General features: G+C 39.3%; 1 protein-coding gene across 8 annotated transcripts in view; it reads left to right on the forward strand.

Annotated features, from left to right (window-relative positions):
• The window catches only part of AP3B1 (adaptor related protein complex 3 subunit beta 1), a 285,331-nt gene that overhangs the window by 132,850 nt on the left and 127,663 nt on the right, over positions 1-24,818 (forward strand). For all 8 annotated transcript variants that reach the window (XR_012799929.1, XM_075591004.1, XM_075591033.1 and 5 more), the window contains 6 exons: positions 1,099-1,275; positions 2,735-2,921; positions 4,187-4,317; positions 6,244-6,334; positions 7,700-7,853; positions 13,583-13,745. Coding sequence is in view for 7 of the 8 variants with exons in the window: in XM_075591004.1 (XP_075447119.1) it covers positions 1,099-1,275; positions 2,735-2,921; positions 4,187-4,317; positions 6,244-6,334; positions 7,700-7,853; positions 13,583-13,745 (903 nt within the window). In the remaining variant the exon portion in view is untranslated. The remainder of the gene's footprint in view (positions 1-1,098; positions 1,276-2,734; positions 2,922-4,186; positions 4,318-6,243; positions 6,335-7,699; positions 7,854-13,582; positions 13,746-24,818) is intronic.

The following is a 24,818-nucleotide window of genomic DNA, read 5'->3' on the forward strand; positions in this document are numbered from 1 at the left end:
GGCGGGGCGGGGCGGGGCGGGGCGGGGTTGGGGGCGGGGCGGGGTTGGGGGCGGGGCGGGGTTGGGGGCGGGGGTTGGGGGCGGGGCGGGTTGGGGGCGGGGCGGGGGTTGGGGGCGGGGTTGGGGGCGGGGCGGGGTTGGGGGCGGGGTTGGGGGCGGGGTTGGGGGCGGGGCGGGGCGGGGGTTGGGGGCGGGGCGGGGTTGGGGGCGGGGCGGGACTGGGTGGCGAGTAGATTTTTGGGTGATTTGTCGAACACTGTGTATATATATATATATATATATATATATAGATATATAATCAAAAAATAAATAGATGATACCGTTCTGTGGCTAACAAAATGCTTTTATTTGTGGGAGCTTTCGAGATACACTGATCTCTTCTTCCGGCGATGTTACAATGAATGAAGCAAGCAAAGGGAATACTTAAAAACAGTGTCTCTTGGAATGTAATCTGTATCAAAAAATAAATAGATGATACCGTTCTGTGGCTAACGAAATGCTTTTATTTGTGCGAGCTTTCGAGATACACTGATCTAAGATCAGTGTATCTCGAAAGTTCGCACAAATAAAAGCATTTCGTTAGCCACAGAACGGTATCATCTATTTATTTTTTGATTATTGAAGCTCGGCTAACACGGTACTGATACGTCTACGTGCGTGTGTGCGTGTGTGCGTGTGTGCGTGTGTGCGTGTGTGTGTGCGTGTGTGTGTGTGTGTGTATATATATATATAGTTATATAGTTATATAGTTATATAGTTTTCTTTTGGAGAAGTGGGCTTTCACCCTGAATTTTCTAGTGAAACTCAACAGTAGTATAAAGCACAGCATGTTTATTTTTTTCAGGTGGGGTATATTGTATATATATATATTTTTTTTATACTTTGAATTAAGAAATGCGGCATCATACTCATGAGCATAGAAATCTGGATATACAATATGGACATTATAATAATTGAAGGATAGGGTTTTTAGCATTCTAAAAAGTAGGATTGTGAAATGACAATATGACTTTGTATTCTTTACGTATTACAGTATCAGACAAATTTGATTATGTATAGAGTGGGGACATTTGCATAAAGTAATCTTTTTATATTTAGGTTCCCTTGGCAAGAGCCAATATTCTGTGGCTTATTGGGGAGTACTGTGAACGAGTTCCCAAGATTGCACCTGATGTCTTGAGAAAGATGGCAAAGAGCTTCATTAGTGAAGATGATCTTGTGAAATTGCAGATCTTAAACCTGGCAGCAAAACTGTACTTGACAAACTCCAAACAGGTAAAAGCTTATAAATACCTACATTAGGGATAGATTCTCTATAGTCCGAAGCGGCTGTATTCGGTTGAACAACCCCATATACTTCAATGGGGATTTTTACCTGAAAACGGACTGAACGCCCGCTTTGGACCCTACAGATTTTAACCCTTGCTCCAGTTCTTCACGTAGTCCTTTTTTGTTTTCTTTTATTTTGTTTTTCCCCACAGAAGTCTGTCTATTTTGTTCTGCTAATAGTTTTACGAATGTTAAAACATTTTCTTTCAATTAACACATGCAGCTCTAGAGCATAATAACCAATTGGGTATTTTAGTACAAAAGGTCTCTTGCAGTACAGGAAAGAAAGTGGAATACAATAATATGCCCTTGAGCTAAAATTATTAAAACATTAAAGGTCCAAAGTCTTCTGAAATATATTATCCAACGTCATTACAAGTCATTCTTAAGATTGCTCAGGGTATTTTTTTATTTTTCGGTTCAGTACACAACGTGTCTATAAGCTTACTTCATTAGTTTAGATAACCACATTTCACTGTGATTTTGTTAGCCAACGTACTTGTCTATATTTTTGCTTTATGTACATAGTTACCAGCAGAATATCTTAAAACTATTGTTTAACATTTATGAATTTCAGTTGTATGTCACCTCAAACATAGTGGTAAAATTGGGGTTTCATATGATGATTATTATTAAAATTATCTCAATGTATTTTTAATGTAGCATATTCAGCTGCTGAATTAGGAAGTGATGGAAAAGCTACGATCAAATAAACGGTTACCTTACATAAATAAATAAATGAACAATATTACCAGAGGCTATAAAGCAGTCTTTTATCCTGGTTTTTAGAGGGCATCAGCAGCTTGCTTTTATGAAAATGTAATCGCTAAATGCACTGCAAATAATTTGCAGTAATCCAGTTCAGTGATTCATGTGTCTCCTTTAATGGGTCATAATTCAGAGCAAAGTAACTGAGTGCAGTCAGAGTGCGGACACTGCTTATGCCAGGGACAGTATCTCTTCATAAAACACACCTCAGCAGAAACAGTTTGCCAGCCCCCTAATACTCTCTGATGTTTTGATGTCCTGCATATTTTTCCGATTAAGTTTTGAGTGCCATGTTTTTAGTTGTATTTCCACATTCATTATCCTCACGTAGACCCTTCAGTGGGTTTGCCATATATGATTATTTTTTAATGATGCCTTTCTTTCCACTTCAGCAATTTAATAATCTAGCACATGGCTGCTTTTCAGTACTTAGCATTCACCTCCCAGTACAGAAGAGGACATGTGGTTTGGCTTCAGAAATCCATTTGTAGCTTCAGAAATGCTTATTCCCAATGGAAAAACATTTGTTTGTCTTGACTATTCATTTTTATTACCCCTTTAAATATGTTTACCGAAAGTTATCAATAATCATAAATAACTTGAGTTGTCTTGTTACTATTTTTTTTTCTCCCCACAGACAAAATTGCTTACTCAGTACATATTAAATCTCAGCAAATATGATCAAAATTACGATATTAGAGACCGCACACGATTTGTAAAACAGCTTATTGTTCCAAATGATAAGAGTGGAGCTTTAAGCAAATATGCCAGAAGAATATTTTTGGCACAGAAACCTGCTCCAGTACTTGAATCTCCATTTAAAGGTACAGATATAATTCACAGCTTTTTATGTACTGATACTGTTGTAGATATCCACATACAGCCCGCCTAATCTAAATTACTGCACTGGTATATTAAGCCTTCCATGGTTTTTGTTTACCATTAGGGTGTGGATCCCATTGAGACTATAAAGCACTCAAGGGCACCCTGTGTCTCCTTAAATACCAAACATTTATATAAATATCACTGTTATTGTAACATGAAGTGAGGACCTAAATATTGAAGAATGTGTTGCAAATTATTTACAAGGAATAGATGGCACTGAATGAGGCAAAAACGTTTACATTCAGTTTGGGGCAGTCATCAAATGGGGGGAGATTATGTATTAGAGGGGGTTTCGACGCAAAATAAAAATATATTCTTAAACATGTCTTTGTCTACATGATGCGTATTGAGCACGTTGGAACCCCCTCTACCACATAACATTGTACGTAAAATGTTTGGATTGCTCCTCACTTCTGAACAGCACCGGAGCATAAATTGCTGAAACCCACAATGAGTACAGTTTTTCTAAACCTTTTAACGAGAGATTATAGTTAATCATGTCTGGATTGTGGCTACGGGTGGCGCGGGGGGGGGAGGGTGTGTGTGCAGTGGAGACACATTACCCCTCTTTCGTAGTCCAGGGTTTGTATGCTGAGAAGTAACTCAGTGTGATCTCTGTGTAAAGTATATTTATGGCCAGTGTGGGGGGAATTGTAGATATAGAGCTTATTCCTAATACTAAAAACATTAGTATTTTAATGAAGGTAAACGTAATTATGAAGCTTTGTGTAAACACAAAATAATGTAAGTTTCTATTTTTGTTTGTTTAGTGGTTTCGCTCTTATGTAGTTTCATCGCTTATTTTTGCTATAATGGTGCTCAGTTTTGCAGAACAAGAACTATTAAAATTCTGAATGAGTTTGTGCCAAGACATGTATATGGATTGTTTAACTGTGCTGTCATTCTTAATATTCACAGTAAAGTAATTTTTAGAGAAGCTACATTTCAGTGCAACACCTTTAAACACACTGACTGATTAGCTTTTTTATTGACCATTATGGAAGAGATTATCGTAATCTATGGATTGAAATCATCTTTTTGACCTATGGAGAGTTTCCTAGTTTATATTTATTCTGTGACATTTGAGCTAATGTAACGGCAATTATCTCTAGTCTTGATTGTGGTGACTCTTTGTGATACAAAGCTCATGTTTTTGTATTTCATTCAACTCGCTCTTCATTTCTTTTTCCCTCTATCTTAATAGATCGAGATCGTTTCCAGCTTGGCACTCTGTCTCACACTCTTAACACCAAAGCCGCTGGTTACCTAGAGTTATCAAAGTGGCCCGAGGTAGCACCTGATCCCTCTGTCCGTAATGTTGAAGTTATTGAGTCGGTATGTTATTTTTTTATCACTATTTTGGTTGTATGTATTTTGAAGACATTTATTAACTAAATCTAAAAAAAGAAATGGTTAAAATCCCAAATCTAAAAGATCAATAACGTGAATCTTTTGGGGGGCTGCAGATGGCAACACTGACCTAGATATTTGGAGACATAAAGACTTAGACAACAAGATTGCATAACTGAGCTTTTTCTTTGTACTTTTATTTTTCTAGTTGGGAACCATCCACATTTTACTACATTTAATCTCGCTCATACATGCTCATTCTGTATCTTCAATACAGTATATCAATTATTTGCAGAACAATAATATGAACAGGGCTCAACATGTAACTTCCATGCACCAGTCCACCATGGGGGGGAGGGGGAGCTCAACCACTTTGGGGCCAGCGTATGAAAGACATCAGCTGCGGAAGAAAAGCATCAGAAGTAGATTTGTCCATCACTGATCTGATTCCTGACGCCGCGCCCAACAATGCTTTGCATAGCGCTATGCAAATGTGGTTCAGCCGTCTTTTCAGCAACACGTATCTCCAGTTTTCTACTCATCCTAGATTAGTGGATATATTGAGCCCTGAATATGAGATTTGTTGATGAATGTGAAAATCAAGTGGATTTCTATCGTTGTATATGTGACAGCTCAAGGTTACAAATGGCAGACCAATAACTTAATTCCAAATTATACTTTTCCTAAAAATATTTATTTGAGCGCTTCTATAAGTTGCTTTACTTGCGAGTTATTGGCGGTATAATTTAGTGTAGGTAATAGTAATTGTAAAGGTTAATGATAAAGTTATGCTGCAATGATATTGAGGCATGGTTGCTACATTATTGACTATAATTTTGACGCCTCAGTTGTTTTTCTTATAGGAAGTAACAGAAATATTGGACTTCATGAAAACTTGATAATTATAGATAATAAAACATTTTTACCTGACCTTTTGGGAAAAGTAATCAATATTCACACGAGGCATCAGAATCTGCTTTGAAAATGTGCAGTGACATTAATTGGCTATGATTCTGCATCTGTAAGAAATAAACAAAGTAATTTATTCTTATGATATTCCTCAGTAAAGAAACACATTGATTGCACAATATTACATGGATAACAATACCAGGCAATATAACACAAATGGCAGACCAGTACTCTCGAATCTTTTGTATAACGTATTTAGCACAACCTCCGCTGATCCTGACGTCCCAAAGCTGGATCCAAAAATGTAGTTTAAAGGCGGCAAACAGGAATCAAAAAGTTAAAAGCTTACTCTGTGTTTATTAACATAATCAGAGCAGGTACATCCATGGTAACGTTTCAGGGCACTTAGCCCTTTCATGAGACCTTAAACCTATTATCTTAATAAGCACAAAATAAGCTTTTTATTTTTTGATTCTGCTTGCTTGAAATGACATTTTTGCAGCGGTATTATACTTTATATATGCATATGTCACAAACATACTTAGTGTGATGTAGAATTTACAGTTCTCTAAATTAGCACACATACAGGTTTAATAGATCAGATGAGAAATCCTTGGAGACAATATGGTGCAGGTTTTCACTCTCCACAGAACTGAGTGAATTTATTTATGCATGCAAGATATTTCTATGAGAGGACAGTCTATCATATTAAGAAATACTACAAGTATTGAATTAAAAAAATTATGAGCGGAAAAAGGAATTTAGGTACACTTTCTGGCTAAAAGGTTATGTTGCCATCTGTAATAAGACCTGAAGAAAATGTTTTGACATAAGTATCTGATTTTTTTTTTTTTTAAATAATGTCACATTGAGCCATGGGACCAGGGTGAAAAATGGAGTAATTATTTTTTTCCCTTTAATTATACAGTGTATAACCGACTATGTTGAACTACCTTTAATATAGATATTTAAAGAATCTGTTTTTTTTTACTTGCTTTGTAGATAGAAGGATGGGAAACATCAACAGGAAAGCAAAAAAAAAAGAAACCCACTGAGGCATTTTACGAGGAGGAGGCATCTGCAGGAAGCAGTGGTAAATCCACAAAATTCCAATACATTAACTTCCATTTCACACTTCACACACATTGATCAAATTAAAAATGTTTTTAATGTATTTATAAAAGTCAATAGAATTAAATTAAAGTTTTTTTTAATTTATTTTTTGTTTTTTTATAAATATATGAAGAATAACCTTAGCTTTTACATAGCTTTGTTTTAAAACCTAGTTATTATGAGGTAGTAGTAAAAAGCAGTCTTCAGCTGTACCATAAGGCAAAAAAGCATGGTGATGTGATGGGGAAAATTTGGAAACAAAGTACTCTAGTGTACACATCAGGTTTGGGTTTGATTGACCATTCCTACATAGAACAAAATAACCTGTAGTCAAAGGGGAAACCACCTAGGTGGAGAGACAGCAGAGAGGTCCCAATGGCATGCACTCAATGCTCCCTACAGAAATATATCTGGGAGAAAAATCATACAATGTGGCTATACCTACAGGCAGTATTGAAATGGCCCTCAGTCAATATAGGTGAATAAGAATCCCAAAGTTTGTATGGGCTAATGAATCAATATTAAAATACAATTTATTAATACTGTAGTAGTATAAAAGAATGGGGACTATGCCATTGGGACCTCCTTGCTGTCTCTCCACCTTGGTGGATTCTCCTTTGACTACAGGTTCATTTGTTTTATGCAGTATTGTCTGTCCCCAGTGCACCTGCTCGCCCCACATTATAGTTAGGTTGAGCGGTATCCCCTTTGTTGTTTGACCATACAGTACCTATATTTATTCTAGTTAACGATATTGTGCTATAAAACACAGGTATACATTTACACTTACTATGAAATTATAGCTAAATACAGTAGTTCTGTAAGCGGGACTATTTTGTACTGCTCTAACTGCGGCTGTTTACAAGAGACCATACTGTATGAAAGATAAACGCAGCATTTCAAGTTTCCTCAGAGCTCTAACACACAAATAAAATTTGCCTTTTTGCAGTCTGTGTTTAGATTTTCAATTCTCAAATGTGCTTAGAAACCAAACCCTGAACAGTAAAATCTATGAATCTTGTGATCAATGAGCATTTATCCTCCATTTTATTGTAGTTTTATATGTATTGATCAATTTTGTGTACAGCCATTTTTTACTTCCAATCAGACAATGTTGTGTTATCAGTCATAATAATGAATTTGTAGCTCTTATAGATTTTGTTACATTATTAAACAAAGCGTTTTAATACATTAGTAGAATGCTGGTGGCTTTGCGACATTTATATATTATTTTTTAAGATGCTGCCCTTTCATGAGGTCTGTTAGCCTGTAACACTTTGACATCTATGTCAAACGATTTATATCACTGCTGCACAGATGGATATAATGCTGTTTTATGTGTTAGAAAATGAATCAGAGGGTGAAAGTGAAGAAGACGGCGATAAGGAGAAAAGCAGCAGTGAGGATAGCAACTCCAGCTCTTCCAGTGAAGAAGAGAGTGACAGTGAATCAAATGATGAAAGAACTGTAAAAACGAGAAATAAAAGTAACGAGGACAGGTAAATATGTTCATTTACTCAAGGACATTTATTTTTAGGTAATGGTCTCTCTAGCTGTACAGTTGTTTTAGCATGCATCAATAATCAATCAGGTGGGTAATCCCCAATTAGTTTCCAGGATTCTGAAATTCAATGTAACCTTGAAACGAAATAACCAATGCGGCAGGATAGGGGAAACACTTCATCACCTTTTGCAGCAAATTTGCTGAGATCTAAAATTAAGTTCTTCCCGATGTTGTCATTAGACGAGGGATTTTTCTAAATCATGTTATGTTAAAATGATTATGGCCCAAATAGTAGAAGCAAAGGCTGTGAAGGGAGACATACTAAATTTAAGTTTAAATATTTTACCTATCACAGCATTATAAAGTATTTAAGCATCATTACATTTTTTTAATAATTGGTGCTAATACCTTGGATTGCACTAGATCTGTTCCTTTCACTACTGTCAGCAAGTGGCCTCTGCAGACATGATCACCCTTTGCTCTGTAACCCGCTGCCAGCTCAGTTGATGAGTTTGCAGTTTAGCTCAGTCGTGGCTGACAGCCCTGATTGGGGCATAGTACGCACTCTGCTCCTTTTATTACAGACAGTAATTAAAGCAACTCGCCCTGCCACTTCCATAACAAACACAGCATAATGCCCTAATTATGACTTTATTAATTTAAGTCAGAATTTAATGATTTTAAAAGTGATTTATATTGTTTCTCCTGCTCAGAACAAATGAAATCTGTAGGTTAAATTAATACAGGCTTTTCATCATTGCAAAGCTAAAAAGCTACTTACCAGTAAATTCTTTTCATTAGATTAACATCTGAAACTCTAAGCAGTAGGGTAAACAACAATTATCCATTAGCTCGGAGTGATGATTAATAAAGTACTTTTACCTTAAAACCTTTTTATTACAATAGTTGTAAAATTCATTTTAAAACAAGCAAACTGAAAAATGTCATTTCATGTATGAGACACATAGGTAAGATAATGCAGTGGCATATGTGTAAGATGATGTTACCTAACAGGTTTATTATAGTGACAAGTTGCATTTCTGTAACTGAACATGTCTTTTATTGAAACTTACAGAGAGATATGTGTTTGTCTCCAGTGTTCTTCGAAGTTACTTGGCAAATTGTTGGTTTAACTGAATACTAGAGGTGTAAGGATTAAAATGTATTTTAGTCAATTGTGATTGACAGTGAAATTTGTAAGCTTCAGGATGTCTGCAACTTAGTGTTGGTGTTATTTTTATAGTTCCTATGATCACAGAAACTCAAAAAATAGAATAAAACCAGAATTCAAAATAATTTCAACTCTTCATGATGCTACACTATAAAATGTGACAGATTTTGAATGACCAGCTGAAGTTCTTTCCAAACATCAGCTTAGTTTACAATATTAAAGACAAGTAGCTATTTGCCCAGACAAAATAATATTATGTTTTTTCTATGTAATAGGATTTGCAATGCCAGCAACCATTTATAGGGGGCAACATACAGTATGCAATACAGGAGTAATATCGCAGTACATCCGAACAAATGCAAGGAACTACCTAGCCCAGGAGATTATAGGTTATTATAGGCTAAAGCTGTAAAATTCCAGGCATTATTAAAATCCCTGCTCTCTGATTGGTTAAAATTTCGGGCATTATTCATTCAGTAATGCCCGAAATTTTGGGCAACTTGCAAAGGGTTTATTTCTAGCCAATCAGATTTTTCTTTTATAAGAACAGCTCTGAGGCGGTAGTGGATTGGTCAGGAAGGAGCAGCAAGGCAGTGACTCCTCACCCTCCCTCCATTAACACACACTGTTGAATTGAGGAGGGTGAGAGTGTATTTGTAGCTGCAAAGTAAGTGTCTGTCTGCAGAGTTTGTTTGTAACTGCAGTTTCTATCTAGTGTGTGTGTGTCTGCTACTGCATTGTGTGTGTCTGCTGCATCTTGTGTGTGTGTGTAGCTGCAGAGTTTGTGTGTGTAGCAGTGTGTGGTACTGTTTTGTATGTGTGTGTGTAACAGCAGCAGCAGCAGAGCTTGGATGTTGTTACAGAGATTTTATAGCAGCAGTTTTTGTGTCTGTAGAGCTGCCTCTGTGTGTACACACAGAGGGGGCGGCAGTGTGTGGATATAGATAGCTGCAGTGTAAGCGTATATAGAGGTGGTTTAATGTATTTACCATTTTATTTTAATAACACAATACAAAAGTGTCTATTTATGAAAAAGTCCTACATTTAGCCTATAATAGTAATAATCCCCTCAGAACAGGGCATTACTGGCCAATAATGCCCTGGCTGGGTTAAAGTCCCTCGGCTTCGCCTCAGGCCTTCAACTCTTCCAGCCAGGGCACTATTGACCAGTAATGCCCTGTTCTTCTGGGATTATTGCTGAAGTAATACATGGTTGCAGAATAGTCATTTGTTCACAGTACAGTATAATATTGTGTAGAGTTCTGTAACAGGAAGATACTCTTAACGGTTATGGTAATTGATTAAAAAGACTTAAAGCTACCAACATTTCTGCAGGGCTCAGCTGGAAGAGGTGAAGCTGCTCTGAAAATGTAATTTGTCATACTTGATAAGACAAAAAGTTGTTGTTTTTTAAATCTTTGAATGTTGTCTACAGCTATCTAACCCTCCTTACCCGGCTTTAACGGAGGTCACATCAGATTAACTGTACACATTGGCTGTTCTCAGTCTCTCAGGCTTCTGCAGTGTGCTGGGTAGGTGCAGGCTGGGCTTGAATAAGCAGAAAGAAAAAAATGGGTGCCAGAAATAAAAAGGTGCTTCATTTGACAATAATGCTCCACAGATATTGACATACTGGTTACTTGACAAACTCATGGGAAACAATATATATCGATACCTCACCCCCCACTTGCTCTCACTCCTACGCTGGGGAGGTACTTAACTTGAGGGCCCATAGTAAAGGCCAAATTGGCAATCTCTTGCATAGTTAATAATGCTCCACCACCAATTTTAAACTCAACATGTCAAAAACAGAGCTCCTCCTATTTCATCCCAAACCTGGCCCCACTTCCTCCTTCCACATTACTGTTGGAAGTTCTGCCATACACAAAGTAGCGCAAGCACACTGCCTAGGGGCCACACTCAACTCCTCACGCCCGTTCTCTTCTCACATTCAAAACGTATCTAAAAACCTGTTGCTTTTTCCTCCACAATATTACTAAGAAAAGCCCTTTCCTTTGTCGCTCGACTGCTAAAACTCTGACACAGGCCCGCATTCTCTCCCATCTCGATTTCTGTAACCTCCTGCTGTCCGGCCTTCCTGCTTCTCACCTGTCTCCTTTACAATCTATCCTAAACGCTGCTGCCAGAATCACTCTACTCTTTCCTAAATTTGTCTCGGTGTCTCCACTGCTGAAATTCCTCTCCTGGCTTCCTATCAAATCCCATATCACTCACTCAATTCTCCTCACTTTTAAAGCTTTACACTCTTCTGTCCCTCCTTACATTCCAGCCCTAATTTCTCGCTATGCATCATCCCGACTCTTGCGTTCCACTCAAGGATGTCTTATCTCTACCCCCTTTGTATCTAAAGCCCTCTCCCACCTTAAACCTTTCTCGCTGACTGCCCCACACCTCTGGAATGCCCTTCCCCTCAATACCCGGCTAGCCCCCTCTATCCATCTTTAAGACCTACCTTAAAACACACCTGCTTAACGAAGCATATGAGTAGCTACGCGGCTAATACTATACACCTGATATATAAAGCTTGGCCCCTTGCAGGCGCACTTACTAGAATGCCCACCTACTGTCTCTATATGTCCTTTCTACTTACCAATTAGATTGCAAGCTCTTCAGAGCAGGGACTCCTCATCCTAAATGTTTTTAAGTCTGAAGCACTTATTCCAATGATCTGTTATTTGTATTATTTGTTATTTATATGATTGTCACATGTATTTCTATTGTGAAGCGCTATGTACATTATTGGCGCTATATTAATAAAGGCATGCATACATACATACTGTTGTTGTTTGCAAACTCACAAACGGGGTTTGTTGATAGTACCGTGAGTAGTTTATTCCACAGTAAAGCACAGAGTATGATCATACCCACAAAAGTCAATTAGACTCTGGCTAGGGAGTGTCCAAGCAGGCCTTTTTATACATTTAATTTCCTTTGTCTAAAATGTGTTATCAGGCAGATAATACTAACCACTCTTTAATTCTTAAACTAATCATTTTACAGATCATTAACACCTGGTTAAAACTAGATTAAAACAGCTCTGTATAGGAACCAGATACATCGTGTTACAGGAATGTGGGCGTTACTTCAGACAGTCGTAAATCTACTGAGCAAAACACATTCAAACAGGCACTCACTCTTACACACAAAATGGAGACTGAAAACATAACAGACAAAACGGAAACAAAACATTGCATTCAATCCTGCTCCAGAGACCCCGACAGTCAATTTCAGTAATATCAACAGTATCTTCATTTCAGCAATTTTACTTCATACATAATTTTCGAATGGGCTTTTCAGGCATACATTTTGGGTTCCTGGATTCACAACCCGCTATTATGTATTGCATACTTCCTCCATACCTATTTGATCAGGAATGTGCAGGGAACCTTCCGGTTGTGCCGGTCCAAACATACTCTGGAGTTACTATGCTAAGAACTCTTATGAAGAGCATGCTGCATCATTATCAATAGCGACAACGATCCTAGTCACGTACTGCTGGTGCTTACTTAGATGGGGGCACGTTTCCTTACTTCAAAATGATAGGCGACAGGACACATCTTAATACACACTCCTATACAAAAAAAAACCTATTTACAGGACTCGGCAAGAACCTGCTTCTAGAACATAGGGTGCAGTTATATATACCCTCTATGCTCCCTATCATGACATCACGGGTCATGGGGTATAAAGGGCAGGGGCAAACCCTGAGTAATACCACCCAGTTAACTCCTTAAGGCATTAACCCCTTTACAGAACTAGTAGTCCCCTAGGAGGGGGGCTACAGTTAATTGAGCCATATGTGCACTCGCTATATCAACATTAGTGTCAACATTTGAGTCCGATCTTGGTAAAGGTTTAAAATGGGATCGAAGTCTTGACAACTTTAATAAACAGTCTGTTGAAATCGTGAATAACTTCTCATAAGTCAGTCTAAAATGTGTTGCTTTTCAGTGATTTATTTTATTTGCCAAAATCAGGCAGGTAATGTTTGAACACCAAGCTTGCTTTTTTTGTGTAACAAGAAAGGGCTGATCTGGCCAACACCAAACTTTGCAGAACTCTAGTGTGTTATCATCTGGGCTATGAACAATCTGAGGTAATCTGTAAATAAGCATGTTTAACAACTAACTTTAATGAACATATGCAGTGTTTTACTATGTGAAAATAGTACATTATGACTGTAATTTTTTATTGAATGGGTTTAAGACTTCCAACATGATGGCTTCATGATTGCAGTTGAGTGCTTTCTAGAAAGCCAGAGCACCAATTTTCAGGGGAAAGAACAAGAGATGAGGAATTGAAAAATGAATGCAAATTTAATTGGTCAAATGAATTTGCAATCTTCCTAAAACTATTCTCTCCCATCATTTCTCAGATGTGGTGAGAAGCAGTGTAATGCACAGTTACCGTTGCCGTGACTTCCATGCAAGTGAATGGAAGTGATTACATCAATAAATAGATTGTTGCTTTTTTTAATGTCGACCATGACATTTCACAGCCCAAACTTGTTTTTTTTTTTTTTTTTTTTTAAGTGACTCAGCAGATGAAAAGAAAGTAAGAGCTCCAAAAAGTGAAGATTCTTGTTCGTCATCTTCTGATGATTGTCCAGAAGAAGACTCTTCTGAAGCAATGTCAGAGTCTGAGGGAGAAAGTGATTCAGATCCTGAGCCACCTAGAAAAGTTACCAACACTAAGGTAAGATACAGGTTGATACTTATAATGTTGCATTGTATGGCTGATGGTATTTTGTAAGAATAGAAAAAAAAAGGAAATGTACCTACCTATATTTATTTTTGTTAAAATCCTCTATAGCCATAACAGCTGGAATATAATTCCTCCTTTTAGGTGGGGTATGGCAAGAGTTCTAACATGGGTATAAAAAGGTGTGGCCTGTTCCCTTGCCCATACGGCGCTATTAGTATAGTGTTTGCCGTGTCGCCAGATTATTAGTTTTCACCATCTGTAGTAATGGAATGGGAGGAAATGTATGTATATGAGAGGGAATGTCCATATGACTGACACGGTGTGCCAAACTTTGGCTTCGGGATCTGACCACCTGGAGCCAAAGTGAGCAAACTTTTAAGTGAGCAAACTTTTTGCTTGCTCTGGATGCCGTCAGGTCTATTTATGGAAGGCCCCATCTATGTACTATAGCCATGAATACCTGTGGACACAGCTCCCATTCTCCTGGTAGAACCGCTTGCCTGCTCAAGAAGTCTGCCTTTACATTTTGGTCTCCTGATATGTAGGCTGCTGAAAGATGCAGTACTGCTTGTTCTGCCCACATCCACATCCTTCAGAATTCTCTCAGTGATTCTATACTTTGGGTTCTCCCTTCTTAGTTGATGTAGGCTAAGGCTTTGACATTGTCATACAAATCTCTGATTGGAAGGTCCTTCAAGGCTGGGCTCATTCTCTGGATAACGAAAAATACTATGCAATTTTCCAGGATGTTGTTGGGTAATCTCGTCTCTCCTAGTGACCACTGACCCTGGACTGATACTGTAAGTTGACAGAAAGCTCCTCATCCTGTCAGACTGGCATCAATGATTCCATGTGTAGGAAGTCATGGACCTGCCTTTTTGAATGTTCTCCTCCTTGGCCCACCATAGCAGACTTTTTGTCTATGCCAGCAGAGGAATTCTGTGTTGCGTTGTGGGAAACTTTCTTCTCCCACGTTGACCTGTAACCATCTGAGATGGAATTTGGTCCATGGAACCACGTCTATGACTGAATTTCGCAGCCTAATGAGTTGCATAAACTGTAGACGGGATCAATGTTTGATCCTTAAAGAGTGAACTTCATGGTTGATGTTGGTCACTATAACTTGTTGAATATTGTATAGGATCCCAAGAAATTGGACTTGAGGAATTAATTTGTAAGGGTCGAATCCTTAAAAAAAGATGGACCCCCTAGCGGCTAAAATTAGAGACGAAATAAGTATAAAAGGGTTTATGATTGCCAAAACAGAGTACAAAATCTCTCTGTTTGCCGACGATGTAATACTGACCCTCTCCAGCCCCCATACCTCCCTCCCCAACCTTCAAAAATTACTAGACCTATTCGGATCAATTTTAGACTACAAAGTAAATATGGATGTCAGAAGCTCTTGACCTGACTCTCCCTGAACTGTTGTGGAAACTGCTACAACTTAATTATAAATATAAATGGAGTACAACCAATATTAAATATCTTGGGATTAAAATCTCAAACTCATATAGGTCCTTATACCAGTTCAATTTCCCCCCTCTTTTCGATCAGATTAAAAAAGACATTGAGTCTTGGAGCAAACTCCAGATCTCCTGGTTTGGAAGAATAGTCTCAATAAAAATGAATATTCTACTGAGACTTCTCTACCTCTTCCAAACTCTCCACATAGCCGTTCCACTTCCAGTCCTAAAGAACATCCAATTCATCTGGAAAAACGGGAGACCAAGGGTCCCGAAATGGGTAATGCTATCCCCCAAAACAAAGGGAGGGCTTGGGGTCCCTGACGTTATCAAGTATTACTACGATGTACGTGGGACATATAGCTCAAAAATAAAGGGAAGTATGGCCTGTTGGCACCCCCCTCTCAACTTACCCCCATCTTTGGAAACCCGAATTTCCCACCCGGGTGTTCACAAAGACAATTCGGTCAATTTCAAGACCTGAACATTAGGCTGGTTACAGATCTGCTGAAGAAGGAACAGCCCTTCACCTTCCAGGAGCTCCGGGATAAATATCAGAGCCAAGACCTCCAATTATTTAAATACCTGCAAATTAGGCACTTCTTCTTTTTGCTTACCCAAAATGCTAAATTCCCCACACTAACCAAATTCGAATCCCTTTGTATCAAGAGCAGCTACCAGAAGGGGTTGATCTCCGAGATCTACAGGGGGTTGGAGTTGACAGTGGATCCCCCAATCCATAAATACATGCAAAAGTGGTCCGCGGACTTAAATCTGACAATTGATACAGACGACTGGAAGGATGTTTGGGAATCGGCAACGAAAACCTCTATTTGTACAGTAACTAAAGAAAATATATACAAAATTCTATTCCACTGGTATCTGACCCCGACTAGGCTGAGCCAGATCTTCCCCGGCACACCTGACCTGTGCTGGAGGGGATGTGGTCAAAAGGGAGACATGGCCCACATTTGGTGGTCATGCCCAGAGATTCAGAGACTCAAAAGTTAATACATGAGACCACAGGACTAAAGATCCCCTTTGACCCCCTGACCTTTGTGCTCGGCAAATCTTTTGAAAACATCCCCACGCCAATGGGCAGACTGATCTCTTCGATTCTCACAGCCGCCGGATGCTCAGCCCCAGTGGCCTGGAAGCAAATAAAAGCCCCAACTAGAGGCACAGTTATCAAAAGGATCAACACAGTTATGACTATGGAAAGACTCACAGCGATGCTCCATAAAAAACTGCCGCAGTTCCAAAATACTTGGGACCTGTGGCTGGAGTCCCGACCCCCGGGGCTGGCCTAAGTCCAAGTTGTCCCTCCCTTTCCCCCGCCTACTTCTCCCCCGTCCGTCTGTCTGCCCCCCTTCCCCTCCCCCTTCCCCATAGGTCAAAATGTTTATTGGAAATTTCCTGTACCCCTCTGTCGTGTGCTCATGACAACTCTGTATCCTTCATTATATATTTCCAATAAAAAAAAAAGATGGACCCCTTTCAGGTATAATTCTGCTCTGTACCCCCCTGATGATTTGGGAACCAAAAGTATTAATGAATAAAAGCCCTGACCGCGTTCATCTTGCGGTACTGGTTGAATGACAGAGTTGAGCTAGAGATCTTGAATAGCGTGTCTTAATTCGACCACTTTGTGCGGGTCTCTTGGCAGGATAGACTCCCTGAAGAGACTGTCTGGACTTGACAAATTCTTAAGCGTATCCATGCATGGCATCCTCAGCAGTATGGACCAATGGCCGAAAAACTCTGCCTGTCTACCCCCAACAGGTGCACGCTTCCCAACTGGGGCCTGCAAATCTTCAGGAGCTCTGCTTCTTCAACCCGTCTCAGCTGAAGCTTTATATGGGTCACCCCTGAAGAGGGGCTGGGTCTATGAAGTCTACCCATCCCAGTTTCTGTCATAACTCCTTCCTGGTCTGTAGGCTCTGGCCTAATGAAAAATACATCTTCTGATTTCAGAAAGGATGCCTTTTTTTGTTGTGACAGGTATTGACGCTTGTGTTTGTGAGTTGGGAAGGATGTCATCCAAAGCTTCTCCAAAAAGATGAGCACCGTTATAAGTCCTCGTAGGGGACTACTAGTTCTGTAAAGGGGTAAATGCCTTAAGGATAGAGATACCAACTTCCGTTTGGAAGATGTCTGCTGCCCAATGCTTAAACTACAGCGCCCTCCTAGCGATTACTGCATACACTGAGGTTCTCTGTGAGACAAATGACGTCCATGGATGCGTCACACAGAAAATCAATGGCTTTTTGAGATATGAAAAATCCCTCAAAAATCAATCCTCAAATCCATCCAATTTGTTCTTTCTCAATAAGAAATGTTTCATCAGCTAGTAAGGAGCTCTGCGGGTAGAGACTACCGTTGAAGAAAAAATAAATAAAAGATAAGCAATAAGCCTGCTGTTTCTTTGCCACATCAGGTACCTTCATTTTAGAGCTAAATATAAGTAAAAAATGCATTTGCAACAGTATACAGCTTTTGGTTTACTGTATACCCTACCCCCTTTTTCACATGTAGCAGTCCCCTGTAGTTCCCCTGACGGAGCACCTGACTGAGGTGTCAAACTGTCACAGGTGGTGTATATAGTGAGCGTGCATGAGATGTCTCATATAGCTTTTGCCATTTGCTGGATGAGGTCCTTGATGCTAGGAGACCTTCCTAAATCTCAGATAAACCGGCACCCTTGGTATGGTAATCTTTAACCCCTTTCGTTCTGGATTCCCTCTTATTTCTTTTTTTTTTAATAAAAACACGAGCTAGCCCTGTGGTTGGCTGACTATTAAAAACCTCCCCAGTAACCCCCTAGATAACAGTAAACAGGGACTCTAGTCATTGATGTGGGATTGACTCCTTGTGTGAGTCGGGGGATTACCAGGCCGTTATATTGCTGGCAACAAGATTGGAAGTGAAGCAACCAAATCCACATTGCCACATGGATTAGGAGCACTATTCTGGACTTCTATAGCTTCAAACACCATGATAATCCAACTTCAAAGGCGATTCTACCAGTGCAATGTCATGGACATTAAAGCATCATCAGATCAACTGTGCAGAGCAACTGCGTGCATGATCCTCATTACACACGTTCACCAAACATTCTAAATTGAAACTCTGCTTCATCTGAAACAAGTTTTGGACATAAAGTCCTTCAAGCAATCTTGGTATAATCTCCCTCCCTGTTCTGTCTTGGGACGGCTTTGAGCTACCCTGTCATGAGGCACTGTCATGGTGACGAAAGAAACAGACATTTTTCCTAAAGAGAAATTATTTTCTCCTAGTCACTCCATAGCAGTGCATCTTGGGTTCCAGCCAGGAGTAGTAGTATTCTGTCTTTTTTTCTTTCCTTTTCATTTCTCTCTCCTAAAATAATTATTCAACTTGGCTAAACATTCAACTGAAGGAATAGGAGAGGAGGTCTTGTTTTATCCACACCTATTTTCAACCCAATGTTTGTGTCCTACCTCCAGCTAGGAGTGACCCATTGCCCTATGGTAATGCACTCTCATGGAGAGACTACAAGAAAATTATTTATCGTAAGTAACCATGTATCCCACATTGTGGACAAGACCAACGTCTTGCCAAAAAGAAGATTCTATAGCATTGATGTATTTTAAGACATCAGCAGTACAAATATGACGACATTGTTGGCATCTCTTATGGGGGAACAAGAAAGAGAATTTAGAGTTGAGATTCCGGGGGCACAGCTTCCCCATTATTCTCTTAGAGCAAACATGCAGTTTGCTGACTATCCATATACTCTTCTGAATAACCTTCTGAGTATGTGGACAGCACAGTCCTGCAAAAAATGTGTAACACACTGCTTGTTCCTGTGGTCTCTGCCACCTTTGTCATTTGACACATTGTAATAAAAATAAGGCAGGTTCATTTGCTTGGACTAACAATTACGTTGCTTGTGAATCTGAGAAGATTGTGTAGTTACTTACTGGAATACTAAAAACGTAGAAATATTAATAGAAATGTACAAAACTGATGTGAACTTTAATTTTGTCCACATAATGTATTTATTTACAGGAAATAAATAAATGCTTGAATGGAGAAAATGTTCATTCCTTCAGGTTGCCAACAACTCATTTGTAAACCTGGTCAGGGTCTCATTTAGAGTGCCTCAAATATTGTATTAGAAATAATTTTGGAATATGGATGGTAATAGTTACTTTTACGGTCCTTGGTAACATGAATTTTTGGACTTTCGCTTTTCTAATCAACATGACGTATTCCATGTTGTTCTTATTGTGCTTGTTAAATACAAACTAGTCAGCTAATCTGATACGCTTTTCAGTTTTCAAGTAAATCTGTCATACCATTGCTCAAAATTTGAAAACAATATTGATCCCAATGAACCCCACAGATTTCAATTGTTTTCTAAACAGAGCTTCTGTTCCAGAACTGTAAACACAAGTAATCCATAAATTAAAAAGTATTCCTAATTCTCCAGGGGAATCCATAGGGTCTGCGACCTGAAAACCTAACAATTGAGCACACAAAAATACAGAAATAATTTAATACAGAGAATACATAAAACAGATTTGTAAAATTTAGCCGTCTTAGTTTATTTAAAGTAAACCAGATCATTTTTTCAGGTTATGATTACATCTAATGCACCTACCGAGGAGTGCTTATATTTGTGCGTGTGCATTATAAGGCGCTTTTTTTTTTAAACTTATATTTTTATTGAGATTTTTCAAATATAAATGGGGAAGGGTACAGAAGGGGAAATGGGGGGGGGGGGGGTGGAAAACAACAATTTTGTAACCATTTTGTACCAATTCTTACAATCATCAACAGTACAGTGCCTAAATATACATGTATAGATAACTAATAAATAAAATGGTCTTTTAGTTTAACATTTTGGCCAAATTTTGTAAGCCCCTGAGCCAACTGCACGGCAGACCACGTTTCAAGGGTCCCTAACAGTAATATAGATTCTTAATAACCTGTGCATTGCCAGGAAGAATGATTTATAATAAATCTGTCAAAATTAGTTGCAAAGTTCTAAGTCTGATTGAAGCTTTTAATAACCTGTACATTACCAGGAAAAGCCCTCTGTAATAGATTTGTCACAATCACACTGTAAGCAGGCAAGTTCCCCTGAAAGTTGGAGATGCCATGGAGTGAGCTTTTAACCATTTAAATGTGGGAGGGAGTGAGCTTCAATTAGGTAGGAGGTTGCCACCCTCTAATCAGCTAAGACTAGCTGAACAAGAATTATAAAACATACTGCACCGACACACTTTATTCGAGCAAATACCCAGTATGTACCTGGCAGATACCTGGAATGCGCCGCTCCTCACCTCTGACAAGCCCCGTTGTGTTTGCCTTCCCAGCCTGGGTTCATGCCTGGCTCACGGGCGGCTGATCTGTTAAATGATAATGATTAGGATTTAATAGGCTGCAATGCTTCGCGTGTCTACCAGATGGCATAAATTCATGAATTGTAATGCAGTATATATATATATACTGTGCAGTATTGCAGCCAGCGGGAATAAAATGCTTCAATCCCTGCTTGAGAAAATACCTCAATGCACTCGGGCAGAAAACAGTCACAAACCTCAATACACCCGGGTATACCCGAATTCGTGGGACTAGCCGAGCTCGAATAAAGTGTGTCACCAGTGTACATAAAAGCTCTCTCCATGGCATCTCCCACTCTCAGGGGAACTTGCTTGCATACAATGTGATTGTGACAAATCTATTACAGAGTGCTTTTCCTGGTAATGTACAGGTTATTAAAAGCTTCAATCAGAATTAGAACTTTGCAACTAATTTTGACAGATTTATTATAAATCATTCTTCCTGGCAATGCACAGGTTATTAAGAATCTATATTAGTGTTAGGGACCCTTGAAACGTGGTCTGCCGTGCCGTTGGCTCAGGGGCTTACAACAATTTGGCCAAAATGTTAAACTAAAAGACCATTTTATTTATTAGTTATTTATACATGTATATTTAGGCACTGTACCGTGTATAAGTTTTACTGGATGTGCACTGAGCTTTGTCTGTGTTTTATGTTATGTCTTTGGTTTTAAATATATATATTGCCATGCTCAGTAGCACTCCTCTGTGAAACTTATATTCTTATATATATGTTGTGGTTATTTTGGGGGTTCAATATGAGCTTGTAGGTGTTCTGTAAGTTTTTTAATCATCAACAGTCTCATTAAAATCACATACGTCATTTTATAAACCACATATATTCTCCTCACTCCCAAATCCTCCTTTCTATTAAAATCATATCTTTATCCCACATACCAAGGTTCCATACTCTCACACGTTCTTGTGGTATGATTCAGAAATGAGACAAGTCTCTCCATTAGTTGGACTTCATTAACCCTTCTAATAATCTCTCTTCTGGAGGGCGGATGTGTTTTCTTCCACGCTGCTGCTACAGCGCATCTAGCCGCAGTTAGGATACGCGTAATCAATTTAAATGTATAGTGGTTCACATCATCCATGGGTCTAGCCTGGATAATTAAAACTGGGTCTAGCGGCATCTTGATCCCCGTCACATCTTCTATCAATTTCAGAACTGTCCTCCAATATGCCTGCATAGCTTGGCAGAATCCCCAAATATGGGCTAGAGCCCCTATATGCGCACAACCCCTCCAGCATCTATCAGTAGACTCCAGGAACATTTGCTTTAACCTTTTGGGGATGTAATACCAACGTAGCAGAATTTTGTAAATATTCTCTTTCGTTATTGTACATATAGAGGTTTTACCTGCATTGTCCCAAATATCCTCCCAGTTCTCTCTTGTTATTTCAGTCTGGAAGTTCAGAGCCCACTGATCCATATATTTATGGTCCGGAATATCCTTTTGAGAGGTTAACCCCTGATATAGAGATGAGATCAGACCCTTTTGCTATTTTTTTGTTTTGCACAGATCTTCGAATCGTGTGTATCTGGGGAATTTCTCCCCATAAAAACCCTGCTGAACAAAATGTCTGACCTGAATTTATTTGAACATCTCAATTGAAGGTAGACCATATTTTCTCATCAATTCCTCAAAAGACATCAGCTTGTCTTTTTCTAATAGCTCTCCCGTCTCTAGGGTCCCTCTCTGTCTCCAGGTTTCAAAACCATGACCCTGGAATCCCGGCAGAAACCCTGGGTTACCAAACAGGGTTTGACATAACTTTATACTTCTTTTTTGGTAGCTGCCAAATTTTTAGGGTGAATCCGATTTACCATAGGGTCAGAGTGACTCCCAGTACCAACCCCTGGGCTCGACCATAGCAAAGAAGGCAGACCGAACAGGCTTCTTAGTGAGCTCCAACGAGAGCAACAAATATGCAAATAAATGCACAAAACACAGGTGTATAAAAATAGAAAAAATATATTTATTGTCTATCACACATGACAAACAAGAAGGTGTGAACCCTCCAACGCGTTTCACACAACACGGTGCTTTTTCTATTTTTTCTATTTTTATACACCTGTGTCCCTGGGCAGTGCGCTGCTTTGTGCATTTATTTGCATATTTTTTGCTCTCGTTGGAACTGAATCAGCGGCTGGACACGCCCCCAAGAATCCAGTGGGCTCTAGGAGTGGGTAAGACTTTTGAAAGACTTTTCAATTTATGGATCGTCATCATTACTACAATATTTGGTGAGTTGTGGACTTTGTTGTACAGTTATGTCCAATGAGGTGCAGCGAAGTGAGTACAGGCATACCCCGCTTTAAGGACACTCACTTTAAGTACACTCGCGAGTAAGTACATATCGTCCAATAGTCAAACGCCAGCTCACATATGCGCCTGTCAGCACGTCCTGAACAGCAAAGTTGAACTCCCTACCTGCACCGAAGCTGTGCGCAAGCGGGGAGACTATAGAGCCTGTTACAAATGCATTATTTACATCAGTTATACACATATATGACGATTGCAGTACAGTACATGCATGGATAAGTGGGAATAAAGGGAGTGCTTCACTTTAAGTACATTTTCTCTTTACATACATGCTCCGGTCCCATTGCGTACGTTAATGCGGGGTATGCCAGTACAGCATCATTTTTTTTCTGTTGCCTTCAGGAGATTTATGTCTCAGTGATTTGATCCACTCACCTAGTAGTATACCAACTCCATAGTTGAGCCACATCTGTATCTATTATTCATGAAGATACGATTATATTCCAGGACTGTTGGAGCACCCATTACCCTTCTATATTGAATTCTTAGTGTGCTCTCCAAATCTACCCAAGCATAAGTCCCTCCTGAGGCCTGCTAGTACACCATCTGTCTCAAATGAGAGGCTATATAATATTTTTAAATATTTGCTACTGCCATACCGCCTCCTTCCTTAGACTCCAACATAATTGATCTGGCTACTCTTGGCTGTTTGATTCCAGATAAATTACATAACTCGATTTTGAATCTCTTTTTTTATATTTGTATGCGGGGCAGATATTGGTAATGTCTGAAAATAGTACAGAAGTCTAGGTAAGATATTAATCTTAACTGCAGTAATACGCCCTATTCAAGAGATCCAATGGGAATTCCAGGCTTGTAAATCTTTTCTTATCTTAGAAAAAAGTTTGGGATAGTTATATTTATATAGAGTTGTAGTCTCTAGTGAGGTGAATCCCCAGATTTATTAAATTGGTCTTTTTCCACTTTTAGTCAAAGTGGCCTTTGAGAACCTCGACCTCCCTTTCCGTTAACGTTAGATTTAACGCTTCCGACTTTCCTACATTGACTTTATATCCTGATAGATCTCCGAATCCACAGAGGGCGGACAACACAAGGAAAATTATGAATGTGATTGAATGTGATTGAATGTGTTTGAATGTGATTGAACAGGTCCATAAATCCAAAGTGAAGGCAGTGTTGTCGAGTCTGCATCCAGACTCGACAACACTGCCTTCACTTTGGATTTATGGACCTGTTCAATCACATTCATAATTTTCCTTGTGTTGTCCGATGCCTGGCATTCATTCACACAACCCACTTTGTCATAATGGATTAACCTAGTGTGACAGTGAAGGGGTTAACCAGGCTCATCAATAAAGGTCAAGTCCACTTGGTTACCCCTTATCCGTGTGTTGGGATCCTAGAGTGTCAGCTCTTGGACCCAGATGTCCTAAATGCATTACTGCGACATTAAAGATTTTTGTGTGTTTTGCCTTTCCTGGGATGCTGGGACCAGGAGATTTCAAGGCTGTGAGTTTCAGGGTAGGTTTGAGGGAGAAACTTATTTCAGATTGCGTCTATTTAGCAGGGTTCCAAAGTTACTGGAGACCCCAAAAATGTACCCCAGATTCAGGTTAGATTCCCGGCTACATTGAAGCGCAGTGGTCCGGTCAAAACCCTACCATGAAAAGCGTTTTGCAACTTACCGCCAAGATCCCTGCTGCAGCATCGTCCAGACAATGTAAATAATGTATGAAGGGGTTAAATGATATCTGCAGGTATACACAGAGTTTTTAGTATAGCAGGGGCTCCCCAGTATAGCAGAGGTACCCAAATATATGCCCAGGTACCCTGAGCCGAGTATAGGGGTTCAGGGGGTGCTCCAGCTAGGTGATAAAGCTGAGCATGTTTGCAGTGTGTAAAAGTTTTGATAGT

This window comes from Ascaphus truei, chromosome 1 (genome assembly GCF_040206685.1).
Source record: "Ascaphus truei isolate aAscTru1 chromosome 1, aAscTru1.hap1, whole genome shotgun sequence".
Lineage (NCBI taxonomy): Eukaryota > Metazoa > Chordata > Amphibia > Anura > Ascaphidae > Ascaphus > Ascaphus truei.